At 47.2% G+C, this 22,247-nt stretch overlaps 1 protein-coding gene across 1 annotated transcript; it reads left to right on the top strand.

The window, feature by feature from the left end:
• Nucleotides 1–5,683: 5,683 nt before the first annotated feature.
• LOC309961033 (calmodulin-binding transcription activator 1-like) lies at nucleotides 5,684–5,926 on the top strand (the record flags this gene model as incomplete). The annotated part of the gene is made up of 1 exon (XM_082838062.1): nucleotides 5,684–5,926. One exon carries the CDS (start codon nucleotides 5,684–5,686, stop codon nucleotides 5,924–5,926), a length of 243 nt encoding a protein of 80 aa, XP_082694188.1.
• Nucleotides 5,927–22,247: the final 16,321 nt, after the last annotated feature.

Below are 22,247 nucleotides of genomic sequence, written 5' to 3' on the forward strand. Positions count from 1 at the left end.
TTGAATTATGGTTTTCTCAGGGTATATTCCCAGTAGTGGGATTGCTGGGTCATATGGTAGGTCTATTTTTAATTTTTTAAGGAACCTCCATACTGTTCTCCATAGTGGCTGTATCAATTTACATTCCCACCAACAGTGCAAGAGGGTTCCCTTTTCTCCACACCCTCTCCAGCATTTACTGTTTGTAGATTTTTTGATGATGGCCATTCTGACTGGTGTGAGGTGATACCTCATTGTAGTTTTGATTTCCATTTCTCTAATGATTAGTGATGTTGAGCACCCTTTCGTGTGTTTCTTGGCAATCTGTATATCTTCTTTGGAGAAATGTCTGTTTAGGTCTTCTGTCCATTTTGGATTGTGTTGTTTGTTTTATTGATATCAAGCTGCATGTCAGTTCTCTAAAAATTTATTGTTCTTTTGTTAAGATGCTACACAAGCCCAAGTTCTAACCACTCTTTCGAGTTACTCAACTCCGTGAGCTTCCATGTGCAAGTGGGGTGCACATGTTAAACTTCTGTTTATTTTTCTCTTGTTAATCTGTCCTTTGTTAGTATAATATACAGGGCCCCTGTACAATGAACCTAAGAAGGGTAGAGGAAAACAAGATTTTTCCCCCTCCCCTGCACCCCCATGGAAATCAAGCACCTTGGCATTGTTGGGGACCTTTGTGTTGTCTGGCAGGAGGCACGGAGAAAGCACAGGATGGCATCCTTGTTGACCCCAAGTTTGTGTGCCCGATACACAGTGAGGCCAAACAAACCGAAGTGTCGGAGTTTGGAGCAGAAAAAGTTTTATCGCAAGGACCAAGCAAGGTGAATGGGCAGCTTATGCTCAAAAGACCCCAAACCCTCTGAGGGTTTTCAGGGAAGCATTTTTAAAGGCGACATTTGGGGTGAGGGCTGCAGGTGAGGTCTCAGCATGTAGTTACCATCCTCCACATGGGTAGGGGCCTTAGTTCCCGCAGAACAACTCATAGATATATATCAGATTGTTATGTACGTCCCTTGAGGAGAAACTAGGACTCTTTTGTCTCTGCACTATTGTTTCTTGCCTGCTTTCCCTTGGTTTCTGCGTTCCCTCTCTTCCCTAATTAGTAAGTGGCTGAACCTGCTCTTTGGAACTCAGGGAAGGTCTAGGAGACTAAAAGCCTTTTTCTGCCAATGAGAAATGGAGGCTTTTGTACCTGGGAGGGCTTCACAGGATCCTGCTCAGTTTCAATCCCCGTTTTCTTTGATACTCCTCAATCCTGAGGGTACAGGGGTGGGACAAGAAAGGGAATAAAGTTTTGCATAGAGAGGTTAATCATAAACTCAGCAGAGGAACTCGGCTTTGGGGGACTGGGTTTCAATATTGTTGAGCTGACGCACCCCACCTGCCGCGAGCAGGCTTGAGTGAGGGTTTGGTGGGCCTGCAGAGCAGCCGCCCCAGGTGTCACTAGGGTGGCATCAGTCCTGGGATCTGGAGCAGCTAGTCCCTGGGAAAGGACTCACAGGGGAAGACGAGGTGCTGTAACAAGCGTTTTGGGAGCCAAGTCCTGGTCGCTGTGGGGCTGCTTTTCAGGGGAGCCCACAAGTGCCGTCAAATCAGGACACACCCTCTGCAGTGAAGGAGCTCCCACCAGGTAAAGCCAGGGCTTGCACAGGAGCAGCAGGAAAACTCTGAGGCAGGCTGGGAGCAGGGAGGCCAGCTTTTCAATTTGGGCCCCGGGGAGCTGGGAAAGCCCTCTGGGGCTGTGGCCACAGGCCTGATGTTCATCCAGGCTCAAGGCCTCAAGCGTCTTGGGGTCCCTGCCTAGACCTTCAGTTATTTGGGCAGAAGACAGAGCCTGTGAGTCCTCCGACCCGGTTCTGTGAACAGGGCTGCGTGGGGAAGGGGCTGCCTCCGTGGCTGGGCCCTGAGGGGGCAATGTGTGCCCACCCCTCGTCTGCGCCCCAGGGGTCCAGGCCCTCCAGCCAGAGAGGGCCCGGGAGTTTCTGTGAGCTGTGCGTGCCGGGAGGGGAGGCCTGCGGAAGGACAGAGCTGGCGGCAGGAGCAGTAGGTTCTCGGCTTCTGCTTCACCTGATGCCCGGCCTCTGGCAGTTGCCAGAATGTGTATGTGGTTTACGTGGGACCCGATTTGGGTTTGGTAACACTGGGAGCCGAGGGTGAATTCTGGGGCCGCCTGGCCCTGGTGTACCAGAGGCTGGGGGTGGTGGCCAAACCGGCTGTTCCTGCCCAGGCACTGGGTCCCTAAGTGGGAGCCTTGCCTGCAAGAGGATCTCCACCCCCGCCTTCGCTTTCATAACCAGGAGGACTTCCTCCCCACCCCCAGGACCCCTCGGGCTCCCCTCACTCCCCCTCGCCCGCCATAGCTCTCCTTTCTTTAGGGTGTGCCCCCTTACAACTTCCTCTTTATACCATTTGTATTATCTGATTTTTTTTTTTTTATATGAAGCGAGTGTTATTTTTACAATGACATGTTAAAATACGTTTCATCTGGGGGAAAGCACATATTGGGCAATCCTCAGGAAAACAGGCTAGTTCACCGGGAGCAATAATTTCATTTAAAAGGAACACGTTCTCACAGATTTTTAAGAAAACCTCCCAGAACCCAGTTTGAGAAATTCTGACTTGAAAATGTAAGGGCTAATTCAACTTTAAGTGTCTTTCAGTTGTGAAATATCGATATAAAAACCTCACCTTTAGAACTTGTAAAAAAATCTTAAGATTATTTATTACAACGAACACAAAACTTAAAAATACTCATAGAATTTCTGATTCCTGAACTTGGGAAGGTCTAAGGACGCTGATTTGAGAAAGGCTAAGGTCAGGTGTCAGGCTGATGCTGAGAGGTTTTGTTTGTTTTTTGGTTTGTTTTTTGGGTGGTGTGGTTAAACCTTGCTCACTAAGAAATACAAAGTATTACACAAATGTAGGAGAAGAATGCATGATGGCATGGAGGAATGCGCAAAATAGGATATAAAGGAAATTGTAGAGTCATGTAGGGGAGGAAAAATAGCTTTCCCTCTAAATTCTGGACTCTGAGCTGGGGGCCATGTAACAAAAGACAGATGAACCAGAGAAAAGTATATGCATTTATTTAATATACATTTTATGTGACCTGAGAGCCTCCGTAAGCAAAATGACGACCTAAAGAAATGGTTAAACCTGAACACTTTTATAGTAGGTTTGATGAATGGAAAATTGTGGAGAAATATGAAAGGACAGAAAGTATGAGGGAAGTGTAGTAAACTAGGGGAAACTTAGCAAGGCCTGTTCCTTCAGATTCCTCTCTCTGTCCCTTCATCTTCAAAGATAAGGGTGCTCTTTTCCTCTGGGCATAGGGAGGGCACCTCTCACACGGTTTTTTTTTTTCACGTGCTTCCGGGGAAGGTCAGAAAGTCCTTCCTGCATGTACAATTTCTCAAATCCTTCAGCTTGGCATGTTCAATATGCCAGATGCCGTATTTAAGGGTAGCATGTCCTGAACCCTGTCACTTGAAAGCACAGGCTGCAGAGCCTAGCTGCTTATGTTCAACTCCCAGGCTCTGTCCTTTCCTGTCTGTGTGACTTTGGGCAACTTAATTAATTCTCTTAACCTCCGTTTCCTCATGGGGTTTGTTAAAAGCAAGACAACAGGCCCAAAGTGGAGTCACTTATGCAAAGCTGAAACGGTGCAACTCAGATTGGGACTTGAACTCACGGTCTTTCAACTGAGATCACACACCTGGTCTCAGGACTTTATGAAGCTCAGGTTCTTGATGTTTCATCGCAGAAAGAATTCAGTGAGAGACAAAGTGATAGGTAAGAAGTGCATTTATTTAGAGAGAAACACACTCCACAGACAGAGAGTGGGCCATCTCAGAAGGTGAGAAGCCCTGAAATATGGCGTGGTTAGGTTTTAGGGGCTGGGTAATTTTGTAGGCTAATGAGGGGGAGGATTATTCCAAGTATTTGGGGGAAGGGGGCAGAGATATCCAGGAATTGGGCCACTGCCCACTTTTTGATCTTTGATGGTCGGCCTCAGAACTGTCATGGCGCTGGCAGGTGTGTCATTTAGCTAATGTATTACAGTGAGTGTATAGTGAGGCTCAAGGTTCACTGGAAGTCAGATCTTCCGCCATCTTGGATCTAGTTAGTTCTAACCAGTTTTTGTCATGTCCTATGGTTATGTCATTCTTTTAAATGTTGTGCCCTGCCCCCTTCTCTCCTGTTTCAAAGCCCCATGTCACCAAACAGAGACTTAATTATAGTTTTGGCCTCTCCCAGAGATGGACTTTTAAACCAGTCAATCAGGACTCACGTGATCAGCAGTAGGGAGGTGATCTGCATGGTAGACCCCTGCCATCCCCTAAAGGAAAGAGGCCTTGCAATAGCCAATCTGCTTTTTTTGTCTGGTTTAACTTCCTTGTCCCTGCTCCCTTCTGCCTATAGGATTCTCACTCTGTACAGCTCCTCAGAGCTCCTTTCTCTCTGCTAGATGAGATGCTGCCCAGTTTGAATCAATTTTTCCTCAAATAAACTCATAAAATTTGTAATAGCTCAGTCCATTTTTTAACAAGAGCAAATACATTCTATCCCAACATTGAGCTTATACATCAGTGAATGACTATATACAGGAAACATACCCCAAATATTCAGTGTTTACTTCTGAGTGGTGGTATTGCTGTCGAACTCAAGTGTGTGTGCCCAACACACACACTGGGGCCAAACAACCAAAATTCAGAGTTTGGAGCAGAGAAATGTTTATTTCAAGGGCCAAGCAAGGAGAATGGGAGGCTTGTGTTCAAAAGACCTAAACTCCCTGAGGGTTTTCAGGGAAGAGTTTTTTTTTTTTTTAATTTTTATTGGAGTATAGTTGCTTTATAATATTGTGTTACTTTATACTGCACAGCAAAGTGAATCAGCTATACGTATACATACATCCCCTCTTTTTTTGGATTTCCTTCTCATTTAGGTCACCACAGAGCACTGAGTAGAGTTCCCTGTGCTACACAGTAGGTTCTCATTAATTATCTATTTTATGCATAGTATCAATAGTGTATATATGTCAATCCCAATCTCCCAATTCATCCCCCCCCTCCCCCAGGGAAGAGTTTTTAAAGGCAACATTTGGGGTGAGGGCTGAAGGTGTGTGACTTTCTTCTGATTGGTTGATGGTGAGGTAACAGGGCAGTGTTCCAGGAATCTCAGTCATCAGCCTTCTGGTTCCAGTCAGTCTGGGGTCTCAGCATGTAGTTACCATCCTCCTCCTGGGTGGGGGCCTTAGTTCCTGCAGAACAACCCAAAGATATGTATCAGATTGTTGTGTACATCCCTTGAGGAGGAACTAGGACTCTATTTTATCTCTGCACTGTTGTTTCTTGCCTGTTTTTCCTTGGTTTCTCCATTCCCTCACTTCCCTAATTAGTACTGGTTGATTCTGCTCTTTGGAACTCAGGTAAGGTCTAGGAAACCAAAGCCTTTTTCTGCAAATGAGAAAGGGGGACCCAGAAAGGCTTTTGTATCTGGGAGGGCCCCCTAGGGTCCTGCTTGGTTTTGGTATCATGCTGACTATAACTATTTATACTTTTCCAACTTCTCCATTAGAAAAGGCTCCTTTTAAAATAATAACTGAGCGGGTGTGCGGCAGCAGCAGGGTCGGCGGGCTGGCGGCAGCAGTGGTACCCGGGCGCTCGGGGTCCCGGTCGTGAGAAGGAGGAGGATGTGGCGGGCGGAGGGGAAACGGCTGCCGAAAACAAGCCGGAAGAGCGTTTCCCAAAGTGTATTGTGCGGAACCAGCACCTACTGTGTCCTCAACACCGTGCCACCTATAGAAAATGGCCATGGGAACAGCAGTAGTAGTCATGTAAAAATCTTTTTACCGAAAAAACTGCTTGAATGTCTGCCGAAATGTTCAAGTTTTCCCAAAGAGAGGCACCGTTGGAACACTAGTGAGGGCTCATGATGCAGCCGTCCTTTTGGATTTCTTTTTGTTTTTTGTTTTTTTTTTTGCAATACGCAGGCCTCTCACTGTTGTGGCCTCTCCCGTTGCGGAGCACAGGCTCCGGACGCGCAGGCTCAGCAGCCATGGCTCACGGGCCCAGCCGCTCCGCGGCATGTGGGATCTTCCGGACCAGGGCACGAACCGTGTCCCCTGCATCGGCAGGCGGACTCTCAACCACTGCGCCACCAGGGAAGCCCTAGATTTCTTTTTAATGATGTGTGACCCTTCACCTTTGATCCCCTGACCTGCATTACCTTGGTAACCATTTCATTTTAAAATTTAATTTCATTTTTTGATTTTGGTGTACAAGCTGTAACATTTCATCTCTCAAAGTGTAACACGCTGATTTCCTCAAATAGAGATACCCCTGTGAGCGATAAATTTGCAAAACACTGTCTTCATTTTCTGTATTAAAATTCATTTCAGTTTTAAAAATAAAAATAAAATAATAACTGAAAAAAATCAATTGCCTTTCCCACAGAAAGAAATAGAAAATATTGCAGGCCACCTAAATAGGGGTCACTTGTACAGTTCTTCACGTGGAGCAGCAGCTGGGTTCAGAGGTAAGGGTGAGGGTTTTAGAGCCCGGTCTGGACTCAAATCCCAGCTCTGACACTTTCTCTCAATTTCCCATTTCCTGATCTCTTCTCTATAGTGGGTGTAACAGTGAAACAGGAGGGAAGGGGGTGGGGCACAACCTTGAAAAGAATGACATAAATCCATTAGAACCAAATAGGTCCAAGATGGAGGATGCGTCGACTTCCACTAGACCTTGAGTCTCAGTATACCTTCATTGTAACACATCAGCAAGCTAAATGACACACCCACAGGCGCCATGACAGTTCCAAGGCCAACTATATAAAGGTCAAAAAGTGTGGGCTTCCCTGGTGGCGCAGTGGTTGAGAGTCCGCCTGCCGATGCAGGGGACATGGGTTCGTGCCCCGGTAGGGGAAGATCCCACATGCCGCAGAGAAGCTAGGCCTGTGAGACATGGCCGCTGAGCCTGCGCGTCCGGAGCCTGTGCTCCACAACGGAAAAGGCCACAACAGTGAGAGGCCCATGTACTGCAAAAAAAAAAAAAAAAAAAAAGTCAAAAAGTGGGCGGTGGCCCAATTTCTGGAAATCCCCGCCCCTTCCTCAAAATAGCTGGAATACTCCTCCCACTCGTTAGCCTATGAAATTACCCACCCTATAAAAACTGACAACCCCATACCCTGGTGCCACTCTGGCCTTCTGAGATGGTCTACACTCTGTCAAGTGTGTTTCTCTCTAAATCAATCCACTTCTTACCTATCACTTGGTCCCTCACTGAATTCTTTTTGCGATGAGACATCAAGAACCTGAGCTTCATTGAGTCCTGAGACCTGGTGTGTGATCTCAGTTAAAAGACCATGGGTTCAAGTCCCAATCTGGGTTGCACAGTTTCAACGATACCTCAGTGGGGTTCCTGGGGGGATGAAGTGAGATAACCTACGTGAAACAATCTTGTATGTGGCGCTGTTTTCACTATTTATTTGCAATTTTCTCCATTAGACCAGAGGCAGGGGCTCAGAGGCCCTGGTAGTTTCTGTTTGCTGGGCTGGGAGGTGGTCCCATCTGCAGAGGGGGGGCTTACACCCCACTTTGCAGCCCCAGAGGACTAATCCTAGGTGGAAACCAGAAACACTGGCCTCTAGCAGGCTCTTGTATATTGTGTGGCCTGCTGTCTGTGGGTTCCAGGCTGGCAAGCTGGGATTCCGCCTGGAGAAGGCACTGGGGTGGTGGGCCACCTGGGACTGTCCCTTCTCCTGACCACCCCCTTGGGTCAGCTAGATTCCGAAGGCTATGACGTATATATAAATGTGTAACATATATACATATATGTGTGTGTATATACATGTATACTTATGTGTGTATTTATAAACACATCCCCACACATATGTGGAGAGAGAGATGGAGAGAGGGAGACAAAGAAACTGGGGTTACAAAATTGCCCACATTTTAAGAGTTTACATTTTACAAATGAACGCATCACAAAATCACTGCAGGATTAATTAGCATTTTAATTCAATTATCATAGGTTCTATGGTCTCATAACGGGCCTCAGATTTTAACTGTGTGATGAACTTTCCTTTCAAATCTCATCAAAGTATCTATAAGCACAGTGATGAGGACCAAGTTCAGCCTGGCCACATAGCCCTGTGGTCTCCCTGGGCCCATGGCCCTGGTCACATTCCTCTAGTGGAGATGGAACAGACACCACGGCTGCAGTAGAGAGCGTACCTTTCTTAGTTTTTGCTGCCTCTAAAGTCGAATCAACAGCTAACAGTCCCAGCAGCCTGGCTTGCTCCTCTGGGCTGACAGCTGCAGGTACACGTGTAACAGGGAAGAGCAAATCTGACTCCATGTTGGATCTGTTTCTTTGGCTTTAAACTTTGCTTTTTGTTGCTTATGTTATTATAACCATACATAATGGCCTGCCTCAGGGAACCCTGCCCCTGTGCCTGAATGTTAAACTAAAGTGCCTTTGTTCAGCTCACAGGGAGACAATCTGACCCTGCCCGCCTGTGAACGGCTGCAGAAAAGAAAAAATTAACATATCCCCTCCCTATGCTGGTCAAGCCAGGCAAAACTAATGGCATTTTTACTTTACTTCCTCACCTCCTCTGCCTCTCTATCTTATGACATTGGCATCCAGACCCCAAGAAGATGTTTTTCTGGGGACACTAGTCCGCCATCTTCTCGGTCTGCCGGCTTTCTGAATAAAGACGCTATTCCTTGCCTCAGCACCTCGTCTCCTGACTTATTGGTCTGTTGTGAGACGAGCAGGGTGAGCTTGGACTCAATAACAGAAGCTGCACCCATAGTGTCTCTGTTGGGCTGTGTGCTTGGCTTCCGTCCCCAGAACTTGGTGATGGGGTTTTTGTATTGCAACCAGTCTGGTCCCCTGCTGAGACTTTGTTAAGCTTTGTTAAGATAAGGCTCAAAGATCTGGGAAAATGACAAAGCATCTTGCAAATAGCTTTGTAGTGGGAATGGGGTATTTCCTTTTTTATTTTTTGCGTACATGGGCCTCCCACTGCCGTGGCCTCTCCCGTCGCGGAGCACAGGCTCCGGACGCGCAGGCTCAGCGGCCATGGCTCACGGGCCCAGCCGCTCCGCGGCATGTGGGATCTTCCCAGACCAAGGCCCGAACCCGTGTCCCCTGCATGGGCAGGTGGACTCTCAACCACTGCCACCAGGGAAGCCCAGGGTATTTCCTTTTAAATAGAGACTGTTTGCCTTGGGTTAAGTTACATATTGTCATGACAAAGACTTGCTCAGTTGGAGCTGAGCTCCTGGTCTAGGTGGACTGTGACCTGGGAGACTGAGGATCCAGTAGGGTCAGACCATCCTGCCTGGGCTCAAATCCCGAGGGCACTAACCCTGGGCAAATCTTTCCACCTCTCTGAGCCTCAGTTTCCTCATCTATAAAATGGGGTTGATGAAAGAGGAGATAATGATGCATGAAGCAATCATGGGGCATGTTCCTAGTTTTTAAAGTTTCAGGCCTCATTCTCCCCAGAGAACCTTCTCTGCATGGTCACCACAACACACCTGCAGTTTGTTTCTTGAGCTGAGCCTATAGTGATTCTCAGACTTTTTCCCCCTTTTTTCTCTTAATTGTGGTTAAATACACATAACAAAATTTACCATTTAAATTATGTTAAAGTGTAAGTTTATAAATTTATTTTTATTTATTTTTGGCTGTGTTGGATCTTTATTGCTGAGCGCAGGCTTTCTCTAGTTGTGGCGAGCGGGGGCGACCCTTTGTTGGGGTGCACGGCCTTCTCATTGCGGTGGCGTCTCTCATTGTGGAGCACGGGCTGTAGAGCACAGGCTCAGTCGTTGTGGCGCACAGGCTTAGTTGCTCCGCGGCATGTGGGATCTTCCCTGACCAGGGCTTGAACCCGTGTCCCCTGTGTTGGCAGGAGGATTCTTAACCACTGCACCACCAGGGAAACCCTAAAGTGTAAGTGTAAAGCGCTGTAGCATGAAGTACATTTGCATCATTGCACAGCCATCACCATCACCATCATCCACCTCCGAGAACTTTCTCATCTTCCCCCAACTGGAACTTTATCCATTAGACAGTAACTCCTCAGTTCTCAAGCTTTCTGGTCTCAGGGCTCGTTTACACTCTTAAAGAATTGTGAACCCGCAAATGCTTTTGTTTGTATGGGTTATATCTACCAATGTTGCTTAAACAAAATTCAACTGAGTACATTTTAAAGATCTTATGATTCATGAATTGGGCAACAGACCATGTATCAGGAGCTGTACAAGATGAAACATTTTATAGGCAGAAGGGAGCAGGACAAAGGAGTTATACTAGCAAAAAGTGGATTGGTTGTAGCAAGGTTACTTTCCTCTAGGGGATGGCAGGGGTCTACCAGGCACATCACCTCCCTAGTGGTGAGGAGGTGATTCCTGATTGACTGGTTTAAGATTCCATTTCTGGGAGAGTAATTAAGTATTTAAGTTTTTTTAAAAAAATTTTATAAATTTATTTATTTATTTATGGCTGCGTTGGGTCTTCGTTGCTGCGCGCAGGCTTTCTCTAGTTGTGGCGAGCAGGGGCTACTGTTCGTTGCGGTGCGTGGGCTTCTCATTGCGGTGGCTTTGCTTGTTGCAGAGCACGGGCTCTAGGTGCACAGGTTTCAGTAGTTGCAGCACGTGGGCTCAGAAGTTGTGGCTCTCAGGCTCTAGAGCACAGGCTCAGTAGATGTGGCGCACAGGTTTAGTTGCTCCGCGGCATGTGAGATCTTCCCGGGCTAGGGCTCGAACCCGTGTCCCCTGCATTGGCAGGCGGATTCTTAACCACTGTGCCACCAGGGAAGTCCCAAGTATTTAAGTCTTAATTTGGTGAAATGTGGCTTAGCATAAGTGAATCCATTTTGGGCCTGTTCTGTTGTTTTTAACAGTGTTTACCATATTATAACTGAAAACTAAGAAAAATTTTAAATAGAATTTATTGATTAAAAATAACAAAGAAAAAAATAACAAAGAATGTAAATATTGTCATATTTATGAAATACTTTTTAAGAAAAATAATTTTATCTTCCCAAACAAAAAACATTAGTAGTGAGAAGATCAGTATTTTTTCTACACTTTTACAAATCTCTTTAATGTCTGGCTTAGAAGAACAGCTGGACACTCACATTTGCTTCTGCTTTCAATCTACTGCAATATTACATGTCACGTAGCCTCTAGAAAATTCTACCGCAGACCCATGAGAGAATGAGAAGGCAAAGTACTAGCGTCTTCGTGTTGTTCTAGAAATAGTTTTGATTTCATGGATTCCCTGAAGGAGTCTCAAGAACCTCCGTAGATGGAATAGAAGAGTCTCTGCCCTGGGGATTATAGTCTCCGGAAGGCAGGAGTAGGCTGGGTCCAAGGAGCCAGGGAGTCAGTGCCGACCAAAGACTCACCGGGGTGAATAAACGCCCCAGCTTCATCATGGCGGGTGGGGGACTGAGTTCTCTCCTCACTGTGTGGTCCCCAGGATTGAGCTCTGGTTGCCTATGTTGGCACAATGCCTTGTAATACCCCCTTAAATAAGTTCCTTCCCTTCCCTGCCTCACTGCTGTTGTCCCCTGAGATCACTTTCGGAATAAACCACTTCTTCCTAAATCCTTGTCTCAGGGTGTGTTTTTAGGGGGAACCCAAACCAGTGGCTCTCCCTAGGCCCATGGCCCTCATCATTCTCCTCCCACAGTGGCCTGCTAAGTCCATCTTTAACAACTTGCTGTTTAGGGGGGAAAAAAGTCCTGGTTTGCTGATTTCCGTGGAGTAAATCCTCCCAGCAGGGCTGAGTTCCAATACCAAGCTGACATCACTGAGACCGTAGGGTAGAGCGCAGGTGCGCACTGTTGCTCTCGGGCGGTGTGAGCCCGCTCCCTGGCAGCGCTGCTGCCACGTGCAGCCCTCCACCGTGTCTGCTTCTGCTCCGCGTCCCCTCTGTGGTCACCTCAGCACTTAGGAGAGTGTCCACCTATTGTAGGTACAAATATCTGTTGAGCCTGTTGACTAAAAAAAAATGCACAAACTAAAAGTTGAGAGTTATGTTTCATTCGGGGACCCTACTGAGGTCTATAGCCTGGAATGCAGCCTCTCAGATAGCTCGCTCTGAGGAACTGTTCCAAACAGGTAAGGGAGGAGATGGGATATACAGTTTTTGCTGAAAAACAAACAAACAAACATGTAGTCAGACATCAAAAGATCACTGCTAATCGCAAAAGCAGACATCTCAAGTTAATGATTTTAGAGATTTTCTCTGTAGGGGAAGATGCAAGAGTCTGGGCTTACTGAAATCATTCCTTTGATATGCACCTCAGCTATCTGGGGCCAGTATCCTGTTTCTCTCCGACCCCCGAATTCCCCTCAGGGTGCACCTGTTGGGGGCAGCTGCAGTGGCTGGTGGTTTGGTGGCGGGCAGCCTGTTTACTGAAATGGCAGGCAGCTTTTTTTGTCCACAAGCCAAGGACAGTAACAAGGCCACATGGTGGTACAGGTGAGAACTAGTCAGGGAGGTATGTTCTGGCCGAGGGGAAGGGGACCGGTGGGCCTGGGAGGGCTGAAGGCTGCCTAGAGGCAGCAGTCTTCCAGCAAAGATTTGAGACCCAAAGCATCGACTTCGGGTCCACATAAACTTCAGGGCCTGGCAGGGGGAAATTGAACACACAGGCAAAGCCGGAGCCCCGAGGTGTGGGGTGTGGGCCTGGGGGGTGATGTCAGGTCCTTGGGGGGGTGGGTGGCTGCAGCATAGAGGAGGAGAAAGGAGAGGGGTCCCTCAGACTCTTTGGGACTTGTCCCCTCGCTTCACCCTGGTTTGACCTCCGATCCTACTGGCTCCCCCAGGGCTGGAACCCAGGCAGGCCTTCCCAGTGGCCTCTTCTGTCATGGACTGTTTTGAAAGTGGGAGCCCTGGCCTGGTCATCCTGTCGGTTTCAGTCTGTTGAGACAACTAGCAACAGTGTCTTTCCCCAAACTGCCACCGTGTGGAGCTCCTTAGCCTCTTTCCCCAGAATCTGGGGTGGGCGGAGGAGCAGGGGGTAGGCTTGGCCAGGAAAGCACCCAGTGAGCCTGGGAAGGCCACGGGAAACCCAAAATTAGAGCTGGGGAGGACGGGAGGTGGAGACAGGCCAGGGATGTCTGTGCTGCTGCCCCAGAGCCAGCTGAGTTGTGAGCCATGAACTAGGGCTTCCTAAGCTTCTGAGATTGGAGCTGAATAGTAAGGATCCAAGTAGAGCTGACGGAGTAACCTACCCAGGAGAATCATCCAGGACATACAGATCCAGGACAAAAATAACAACCTGGATTCGACCTTGTCCCCCTCATTTCATCTAGAAGGAGGGAGGCTGGGACAATGTGGTGGGAACCACAGGGGCACTGGGGACCAGCAAACCTGAGTGTGAATCCTGCTTCGCTGCTTACTAGCTGTGTGACCTCGGGAAAGTTACTTAACTTCTCTGAGTCGCTTTCCTCATCTGTAATGAGTTATATGATAACGAATGCTAATTGACCAACATGGTGCCTGCAACGTATTCAGGGCTCAATAAAGAATGTATTTCATTGAGTCTAACATGCCATCAATTTTGAGAAGCATCTTTTGAGGGGAATCCTTTCATAATGTGTGCATATGGTACACTTTAAATATCTTATAATTTTATTTGTCAATTACACCTCAATAAAAAAATTTTAAGAGGCATCAAAGAAAGAAATGAAGGAAAGAGAAAGAGAGAAAGAAAGAGAGAAAGAAAAAACCTGCCAGATAAATTGACCTGCCAGCAATTGTGAGATACACTCAGATTTCAGAGGTAATAAAATATGAAAAAAAAGGTACATCTTAGCATTGATGAAATGTAGTCGTTCTTTTTTGATTCTCATCTGAGGTTTCTCTGCCTCTGGAGTATTCGAAGGGTGCTATAACCTCTCTCCGCCTGAGTACCCCCACTGGAGAGGCCATTTCTGACCCTCTACACTCTCCGTTCCAAACTGTGCACGTGTGCTGCCCTTCCAGGGCTTGTTCTTGGGGGTCTGGGGCATGCATGTGGTTTCTGGCTACCTTGAATGTCCATCTTGACATCCAGGAGGCTGGGCAGCCCTCCTGAGGCCAGGGAAGCTGTTTTCTCTCTCTCGGGTCCCCTCTGCAGTTCCTGGGGCAGAGCTGAGCACACAGGGTTCTCAGAAGATGGGAGGTAAAAGTGTAATGAGCTGTGGATGAGGACAAATGAGCCCACCCCTGCCCTCGCCATGAGGTTGGCAAACGTTGGGACTGGATCCTCTCCACCCCAGGCCCATGAAGGAAGCAGGGAAACCATTGGGCTCCCCATGTTCCCCAAGAGGAACTAGAGTTAGGGAGTGATTTGATAGCATTACTATCTCATAAGTGCCTGATTAGATCCCAGGCCAATCCTAGTGGCTTCTTTTCCCTTGTTACAAAGGCTCTGTAAGGGGCTCCCGGGTGCAAAGCACTGTGGGGAGAGCGCGGGTGGAGAGAGGTCAGGCTGCGCGGGATGGTACTGTGGGCCTGTTCACATCAGGGATGGTGACGACAGGGAACCAGGGCTGAGGCCTGAGCTGTCCAGTCTTGTAGCCACCAGCCTGCGTGTCCAGTGAGTGCTTGAAATGATGTCATGAGTCCAGGTTGAGTTGTGCTGTCCATGTAATATACATGCTGGATTTCAAAGACTTAATATGAAAAAAAAGAATGTAAAGTATATGAATAAAGTTATTAAAATATCTTAGTAATTTTTATATTGAATACATGCTGGAATGATACTATTTTAGATATACAGGGTTTGATAAAATATGTTGATAAAATTTGATAAAATTATTTGATAAAATTAGTTTCACCTGTTTCTTTTTACTTGTTTAAGCTATTCCTGGAAAATTTTAAAGCCATGTACGTGGCTCGTGTTATATTTCCACCGGACCGCACTGGCCTGAGAGACAAAGATAACTGCCTTCCCTGCCATCCCCAGGCTCTGTGGGGTTTCTCTAAACAGTGGACCAATGGCCTGCTGACTGGGTTCTAATATCCCTTCGGGGTCAGGTGTCCGGCCCAGAGGCCCCTGTGCCAAGGGGCCCAGGAAATCAGGGTCTACAGTGGTTTATATTGTGTCCCGGCTCTGCTGCTGCCTCTGGGCCGTGGATGTTGGCCCACGTGGCTCTCCCATCTTTCGGAGGCTGACAGGCCCGTCTGATTTCTCCTGGCTACTTCATGCAGGGGTTTAGGACCCAGTGAAACAGGCCACAGGCTCGCTCAGCCCTGCTTGAGCTGCAGCCCTGACCACTTGCGCCCCAGCGCCTGACTGAGGCACTTGGGAGGCTCTGTTGCTCAGACACAGGCCATGATTTGGCTCTACTGTCATTCTGTTCTGTCCAAGGTTTTTCAATCCACAACTCACGACTTGACTTCCCTTTGCCACACTCTTGTTTGCTTTTTGAGGTACGCGGGCCTCTCACTGTTGTGGCCTCTCCCGTTGCGGAGCACAGGCTCTGGACGCGCAGGCTCAGCGGCCATGGCTCACGGGCCCAGCCACTCCACGGCATGTGGGATCTTCCCGGACCGCGGCACAAACCCGTGTGCCCTGCATCGGCAGGCGGACTGTCAACCACTGCGCCACCAGGGAAGCCCTGCCACACTCTTAAGGTAGGGCTGACGGTTATGAATCAAGAATTTGTTTCCCAAAAGTTTTCGTTGTTGTCGTTTCAAGTATCTTGGCTAAAGGGTCGGTGGTTTTGTTTGGTTTGTTTTTTGTCTGCGTGGAATTTATATCTGCATTTCAAAACCTACTGACCAATTCATGGACCTACTCAATTTGCTCTGAAACCCTAACTGTGGCCCCAGGTACATGGATACCTAGAAAAATGGTTTTCTTTGAAAATTTACCAAAAATTTTTTTTTTAATTGAGGAGTGTGGGTTTTGGACTTCGATGGACCTGACGTTTGGGCCTGGCTTTGGGGCAAACGGGGAGACTGACCTTGGGTTAGTGTCTGAATCTTAGTCTCAGTTTCCTAGTGGGTCAGACAGAGACAATAACAACACCTCTTTTGTTGTGAAATGGAGTGAAATCATCTGTATCAAGTGTCCGGTGCAGTGCTCTGTACGTAGCCGCCATCCAACCCGTGCTGCTACCACTGCTCTTCCTCTGGCGAAGCAGCCAGGGGCCAAGCCTCTCCCACCCCACTCACCCACGTGGTATGACCTTTGTGGAGGGGACTTTGGCAACCTGTTTCCAGAGTGCTGAGATGAACGTGTCCTCTGATATTCTAGACATTCCACCTCTACGATTCAATCCTAGGGAAGCTGTCAGGAGGGGCGCAAAGATATGTCAGCCTGAGGGCCACTGCAGTACTAGTTATAAAGCAAACTCTGGAAGCAGTCAAAGTGTCCAACAAGTGAGATTGCTTAAACAAATTAGAAAATCCCTATAGGATGTAACATCATACACTCACTAAAAAGCATGTTCTGGGCTTCCCTGGTGGCGCAGTGGTTAAGAATCTGCCTGCCAATGCAGGGGACATGGGTTCGAGCCCTGGTCCAGGAAGATCCCACATGCTGCGGAGCAACTAAGACCGTGTGCCACAACTACTGAGCCTGAATTCTAGAGCCTGCGAGCCACAACTACTGAGCCCGCATGCCACAACTACTGAAGCCTGCGTGCCTAGAGCCTGTGCTCCACAACAAGAGAAGCCACCACAATGAAAAGCCCACGCACCACAATGAAGAGTAGCCCCGCTTGCCGCAGCTAGAGAAAGCCCATGTGCAGCAACGAAGACCCAAGGCAGCCAAAAATTAAAACAAAACAAATGTACAAAAAAAAAAAGAACCAAAAAAGAAGTGCAAAACTTATAAAAAATAAAAATAAAAAGCATGTTCTTGAAGAATGTTTTAAGGACATGGGAAATTTTTCACGATAAGGGAATTGATGGAAAAAATGGGACACAAAATTATCTGTAGTATGTTTATGACATTGTAAAACAGAAAATATGTATACTTAAGAATAGGCTGAAAATACACCAACATATTAGGGTAGGATTATAGGTGATTGTAATTTCCTTCTTTTTATATTTTTCTTTATTCAAAAATTTCTATAATAGGCAGATATTATTCTGAAAATTCAGACTATTCAGAACCCCCCCACCCCCCAACTATGTGAGTTTGTGTTTGTGTGCGTATATGTGCTTAATCTGGGTCTTATCACACTGGAAAAAAAGAGTTTTCTTCAAATTCTATTTATGAGAAAGTAAATGCCTGTGTATAAAACCTGCCTTTGGTGGAAAAAAACTCTCTCTTTAAGTTATTCATCTTTTTTCTTTTTTTAAATTCTTTTGGCCGCCGCACCACACGGCATGTGGGATCTTAGTTCCCTGACCAGGGATCGAATCTGAGCCCCCTGCCTTGGAAGCACGGAGTCTTAACCACTGGACCACCAGGGAAGTCCCTCTTTAAGTTATTAAAAAATTGAAATCATTTCTTATTCTATTTAAATTCTTGGGTCAGATGCTGCTGTGGTAACTATGGAATGATGAATGCAACTAACAAATAATTTACTGAAAGAGCATACATGCTCATAGTAAAAATACATATATTGTACAAAGGGTATATAATAAAAATTTCCCCTGCCCAAGAAGCAACCACTATTAAGTTTCTTATATATTCTTCCAGAATTTTTCTATGCATGTTGTCATGCAACCATCACCACAGTCCGGATATTCAGCCTGGGGCTTTGTCACTCAATATTACGACCTGGGAGATGGTTCTGTATCAGCAGGTATGGTCTCCCTCATTCTTTTCGATGGCTCTACAGCTTTCCATCGCATGGCTGTGCTATCAGTTATTATTTAACCAGTGCCCTCCTGGTGGTTCCCAGTGTTAAGGAGGCTGCAGAAGAAATCCCCGTGCATTCTTCTTTGCACCCGTGATCGTGGATGTGTCTGTAGGGTTCATTACCAGTAATAGGATCGCTGCTCTGATACACTGAGAGGTATGTACTTTGATCATTTGATAGACTGAAAATTATTTCTAATTTATGTTCCCACCTTAATGTTTTCGAGAGAGCCTATTTGTTTGAAGATGAGTTTGAGACAATCTAATAAGATAAAAGCTGCCTAGTCTAATTTGGTACAAGAAGTGGCAGAGATCATCACCAGTTAGATGTCTCAGTGTATTTGTACGTGTGTGTATAGAAGTACATAATCTTTAATTGCCTAATGTATATAGCGTGTCTGGTACTTTAAAAAAAAAACTGCTTCATTGAGGTCTGGTTGATAAACAAAAAACTGTAGATATTTAATGTATACAACTTGATGTGTTTGTGTCTGGTACTTTTAAAATCTCTCCATCCCTGGAAATCACACAATTAATATATGTGAGGGACAATAACTTAGACATCACTATTGTGATGGGGCTTTTAAAATGAGAACAATCAGGGAGAGCCGAGCCGGGTCTGGGTTGCCTCTCGGTGGAGTAGCTGTGCGGGCCTTTCCCCAGGACCTTGCCGTGAACTCTGCTTTGGGCCAGCAGGTGGCGCTTGTGCTCCCCACTGGCCACCCGGCTGTGAACTGAACTGAACAGAGTAACCCGCTGTTGCCCTGAACATACAATTCTCAAACCCCCTACCCCACCGCAAGGAAAACCTCGGAGGATTTTCTTCTGGGAAGAGCGATTGGTCTAACCTCTTAGGAGGAGAAATTGCATCGCCAAGCTTGTCTGGGAAAGTAAAATCTCCTCCCGAAGTGGTCTTCGAGGGAAAGAGAAAAACCAGCAAAGGCCATGCGGGAGGAGGGAGGTGGTGCTGGGGAGGGCTGGAAACTGCGGACAGCGGTTAGGGCTCCGCGTGGGAAATGCCTCCCGTATAGGCTGGAGGGTGGTGGAGACACCGAGCAATGCAAGATTACTTGAGGGGTGGGGGGAGGTAGTGACCTCCCACCTGAGCTCTGCTCAGACTTCAGGCCTAGCTCGGGAGACCCCTCCCCCATCCGCCTACTGTGACTAAATGCCACTGGGGACACAGCTGTGACTAGATGGGCCTGGTCCCTGCTCTCACAGAGCCTGCGGTGCAGGGGATAGTGTTTGGGATGGTAGCAGAGGAGCCTTTGGTGGGGTCTCCTCTAGATGTGAGGGGGAGGAGAGCCCAGGCTGACCGGTTTAGCCTCTGGACACCCTGGGATGGGAGAGAAGATTGGAAGGATCTGGGAGCAGAGATGAGCCGAACCAGAGGGGATGGGCTGGGAGGTCCACTCAGCAGGGGAGAGAGCTGGCTACCAGGGGTCAGTGGGGGAGCCAGGAGCTCTGAGCTGGGGGGCACCCACACCAGACTTCTGTAGGAGGAAGGGTGGGGCATTATGGGCCCCACTACAGACGAGGCTGGGCCATGCTTGGGCACTGTGTCATGTCCTGCTTTGAACAAGAAGCCCTGATTTGGCAAAGGCTCTGATGGGGGGTGAGGGGTTGGGGAGGGAGCAGAGAGACGGGGAAGTACCCTGTCCCTGCTCTCAGAGACAGGGTGATGTCAGTGGAAAGAGAAGACAAGTGTGTGAGTGCGTGCACATGCAGACACAACAGCTGTTACCATAAGGCTGTCAGTAATTGGAACCAGAGGAAGCATCCAGATGGCCAAGACTATGTGACCTTGGGCAAATACATAACCTCTCTATACCTCAGTTTCCTCATCTGTAAAATGGGAACAATATTAGTATCAACTTTGTAGGGCTGTTAAAAGGATTAAACACAAAACAGTGCTTGTAAAGCGTGTAGCACAGTCCCAGCACCTAGTAAGTATCACAAATGATTGGTGTTGCTGTCATTTATCATCATCAGCATTATTATTTGTCATCTGCTGGGAGAGGAGGGGTGGGGAAGGGTAGGATATGGATGGGCACTGAGAAGACCAGTCATGGGGTGGGCAAGGCAATGCAAGCTGGAGCGGGGAAGAGTGGGAGCAAAGGAGAAGAGGCAGGAAGTGTTGGATGACAAAAATAACACAGTTTAGTAGTGAGTTTAATGTCCTTTATTCGAGGGAAAACAACCCATGGGTTGGGGGAGCACCCTTCCTGAGGGATTTGAGGCAAGAGTTTCATAGAGCATTAGAAGCGGCGAGGAGGAAACAGGGCATGATTGGCTAAGGGGTCAGGGGTTTCCTTGTAAGGCCAGCGGGTCCTCTTTTCTAGGGCCAGGTAAGCTAGCTCCAGCTTGGTTGGAGGATTGCCATTGGTGTGTGTTAGGTTTCCCTGACAGTGAGGTGTTTCAGTAAGTGGGGCCTGATGTAGGTTTAGATTTGTGACGTGGGCCAGGCCGCTGGGGCGACCTCCATTTTCTGCATCCTGATAGATGAATTATCTTTGTCAGAAGGTAACATTCAAAGTCCTTGCTACTCAAAGTGTGGTCCGAGGACCAGCTTCAACACCACCTGGAGCTTGTTAGAGATGCAGACTTGGGCCCCAGCCCAGGCCTCCTCACTCAGAAGGAGCATCTTATCAAGGCCTCCTGGTAATTTGTTTGCTTGTTGGCTTTGGAGAAGCCCGGCTCTCAGTCACAACTCATGGGAGTAACCAGTTTGGTGGGGCAAGTTGATAGAGGACTGGAGAGACGGGTTGGGACCTACTTCCCCCTAAATGTTTCCACATGCAAGTTGTTAACTAGGATTCAGTATTTGTTTATAGTTTTTTTTCCTTTGAGGTAAAGCATTACCAGCACCTAGAAATTTCCCCCATGCCTCTTTCCAATCAATCCCTGCCCCAGCCCCTAGAGGCAACTGCCGTTCTGATTATTTTCCCTTCACAGATTATTTTGCCAGTTTTAGACTCCAAGTAAATAGAATCAGACGATAGGTTATCTTGTGTAATACTTTTTTCACTCAGTATAATGATTTCGATACACCCCTGTGTTGTGTGTGTCAGTAATTTGTCCCTGTTTATTGCTGAGCAGTATTCTGTTGTGTAGGTATGCCACGGTCTGTATACGCGCTAGCCTGTTTCTGGGTTTTTGCTTATTATGAATAAGGCTGCTAGAAGCATTCCCGTACAAGTCTTTTTGTGAATGTATAGCATCATTTCTCTTGGGTAAGTACCTAAGAAGTGGAATCGCTAGGTCATGGAAGAGGTGTATGTTTGGTTTTATAAGAAACCACTAGATCTTTTTTCCGGAGTGGTTGTACCATTTTATACATTTACCAACAATGTATGAGTGTTCCCGTTAACGTTCTAGTTAGCATTTGGTTTTGTCAGGCTTTTCAATTTCCGCCGTTCTGGTGGGTGTACAAGGTGTTATTTTATACTTCCTAATGATGACTAATGATGATGACTAATGATGTTGTTTTATCTTCTTTGCTGTGCTTATTGGCCATTCATATGTCTTCTTTTGAGACGTGTTTGTTCAAATCTTTTGTCTATCTTTAAATGGGGTTATTTTTCTTTTTACTACTGAGTTATATGCGTTCTTTCTATATCCTGGATACTGGTCCCTTGTCAGATATGTTTTGCAAGTATTTTCTGCGAGTGGATTTTTACAGAAATCTTGGGTATTGGATTTGCTACCAGGTGGGGCTTATGTGGGTGCAAGGCTGGAAGTTATGTGGACCACTGACTTTGGAGTTGCATGCTGCATGTCCCTCACAGGCCTGGTGTGAAGCACAAATGAGATAACACAGGGGAAAGTCCTTTGCAAAGTACAAGATAAGCGAAGAGTTAACACTGACCCTTTGACCATGCGAAGAGGAAGATCCATTTCTCTGTCTTCTCCCCAGTAGTGCAGTCTCTCGAGAGCAGGAGACAGGAGAGAAAAAGCTACCCCTGGGCTGGAAACAGTCTCCCTTGTTAAGATCCGAGTGATTATAGTGCCTAAACCACAGTGCAAGCCTGGCATCACACCTCGGTTCAAATCCGGGTTCTATTTGAGTGCTTTTGGGCAAGCCGCCATTTCATGAAAACTGGAAATAATAAACACCTACCTCCCCAGGGTCACTGTGTCATCATTATTATTTGCAGAATGTCATGCTGAGAGGGCTGCACATGTTGTGCAGTCCTCACAATGACCTTTTGATGTAAGTCACATCCCTTTTTCTTTTTTCCTTAGGAAATTGTGGGTGAGTTATAAGACGCTCTTGGAGCCTCCAGGAGGCTGCGTTACAGACTGCCCTCCTAGGAGTCCTGTCGGGGGAGTGTGGCTCTACGTGCCTGCGCCACAAGAGGCCACCAGGCGGCGCTCGCCTCCTCTTCAGGGCCGGTGCTGAGGCCGGGCGGTTCCCTGCCCCC

Source organism: Leucopleurus acutus (genome assembly GCF_964270905.1).
Source record: "Leucopleurus acutus genome assembly, chromosome: 1".
NCBI classification, from domain to species: Eukaryota; Metazoa; Chordata; class Mammalia; order Artiodactyla; family Delphinidae; genus Leucopleurus; species Leucopleurus acutus.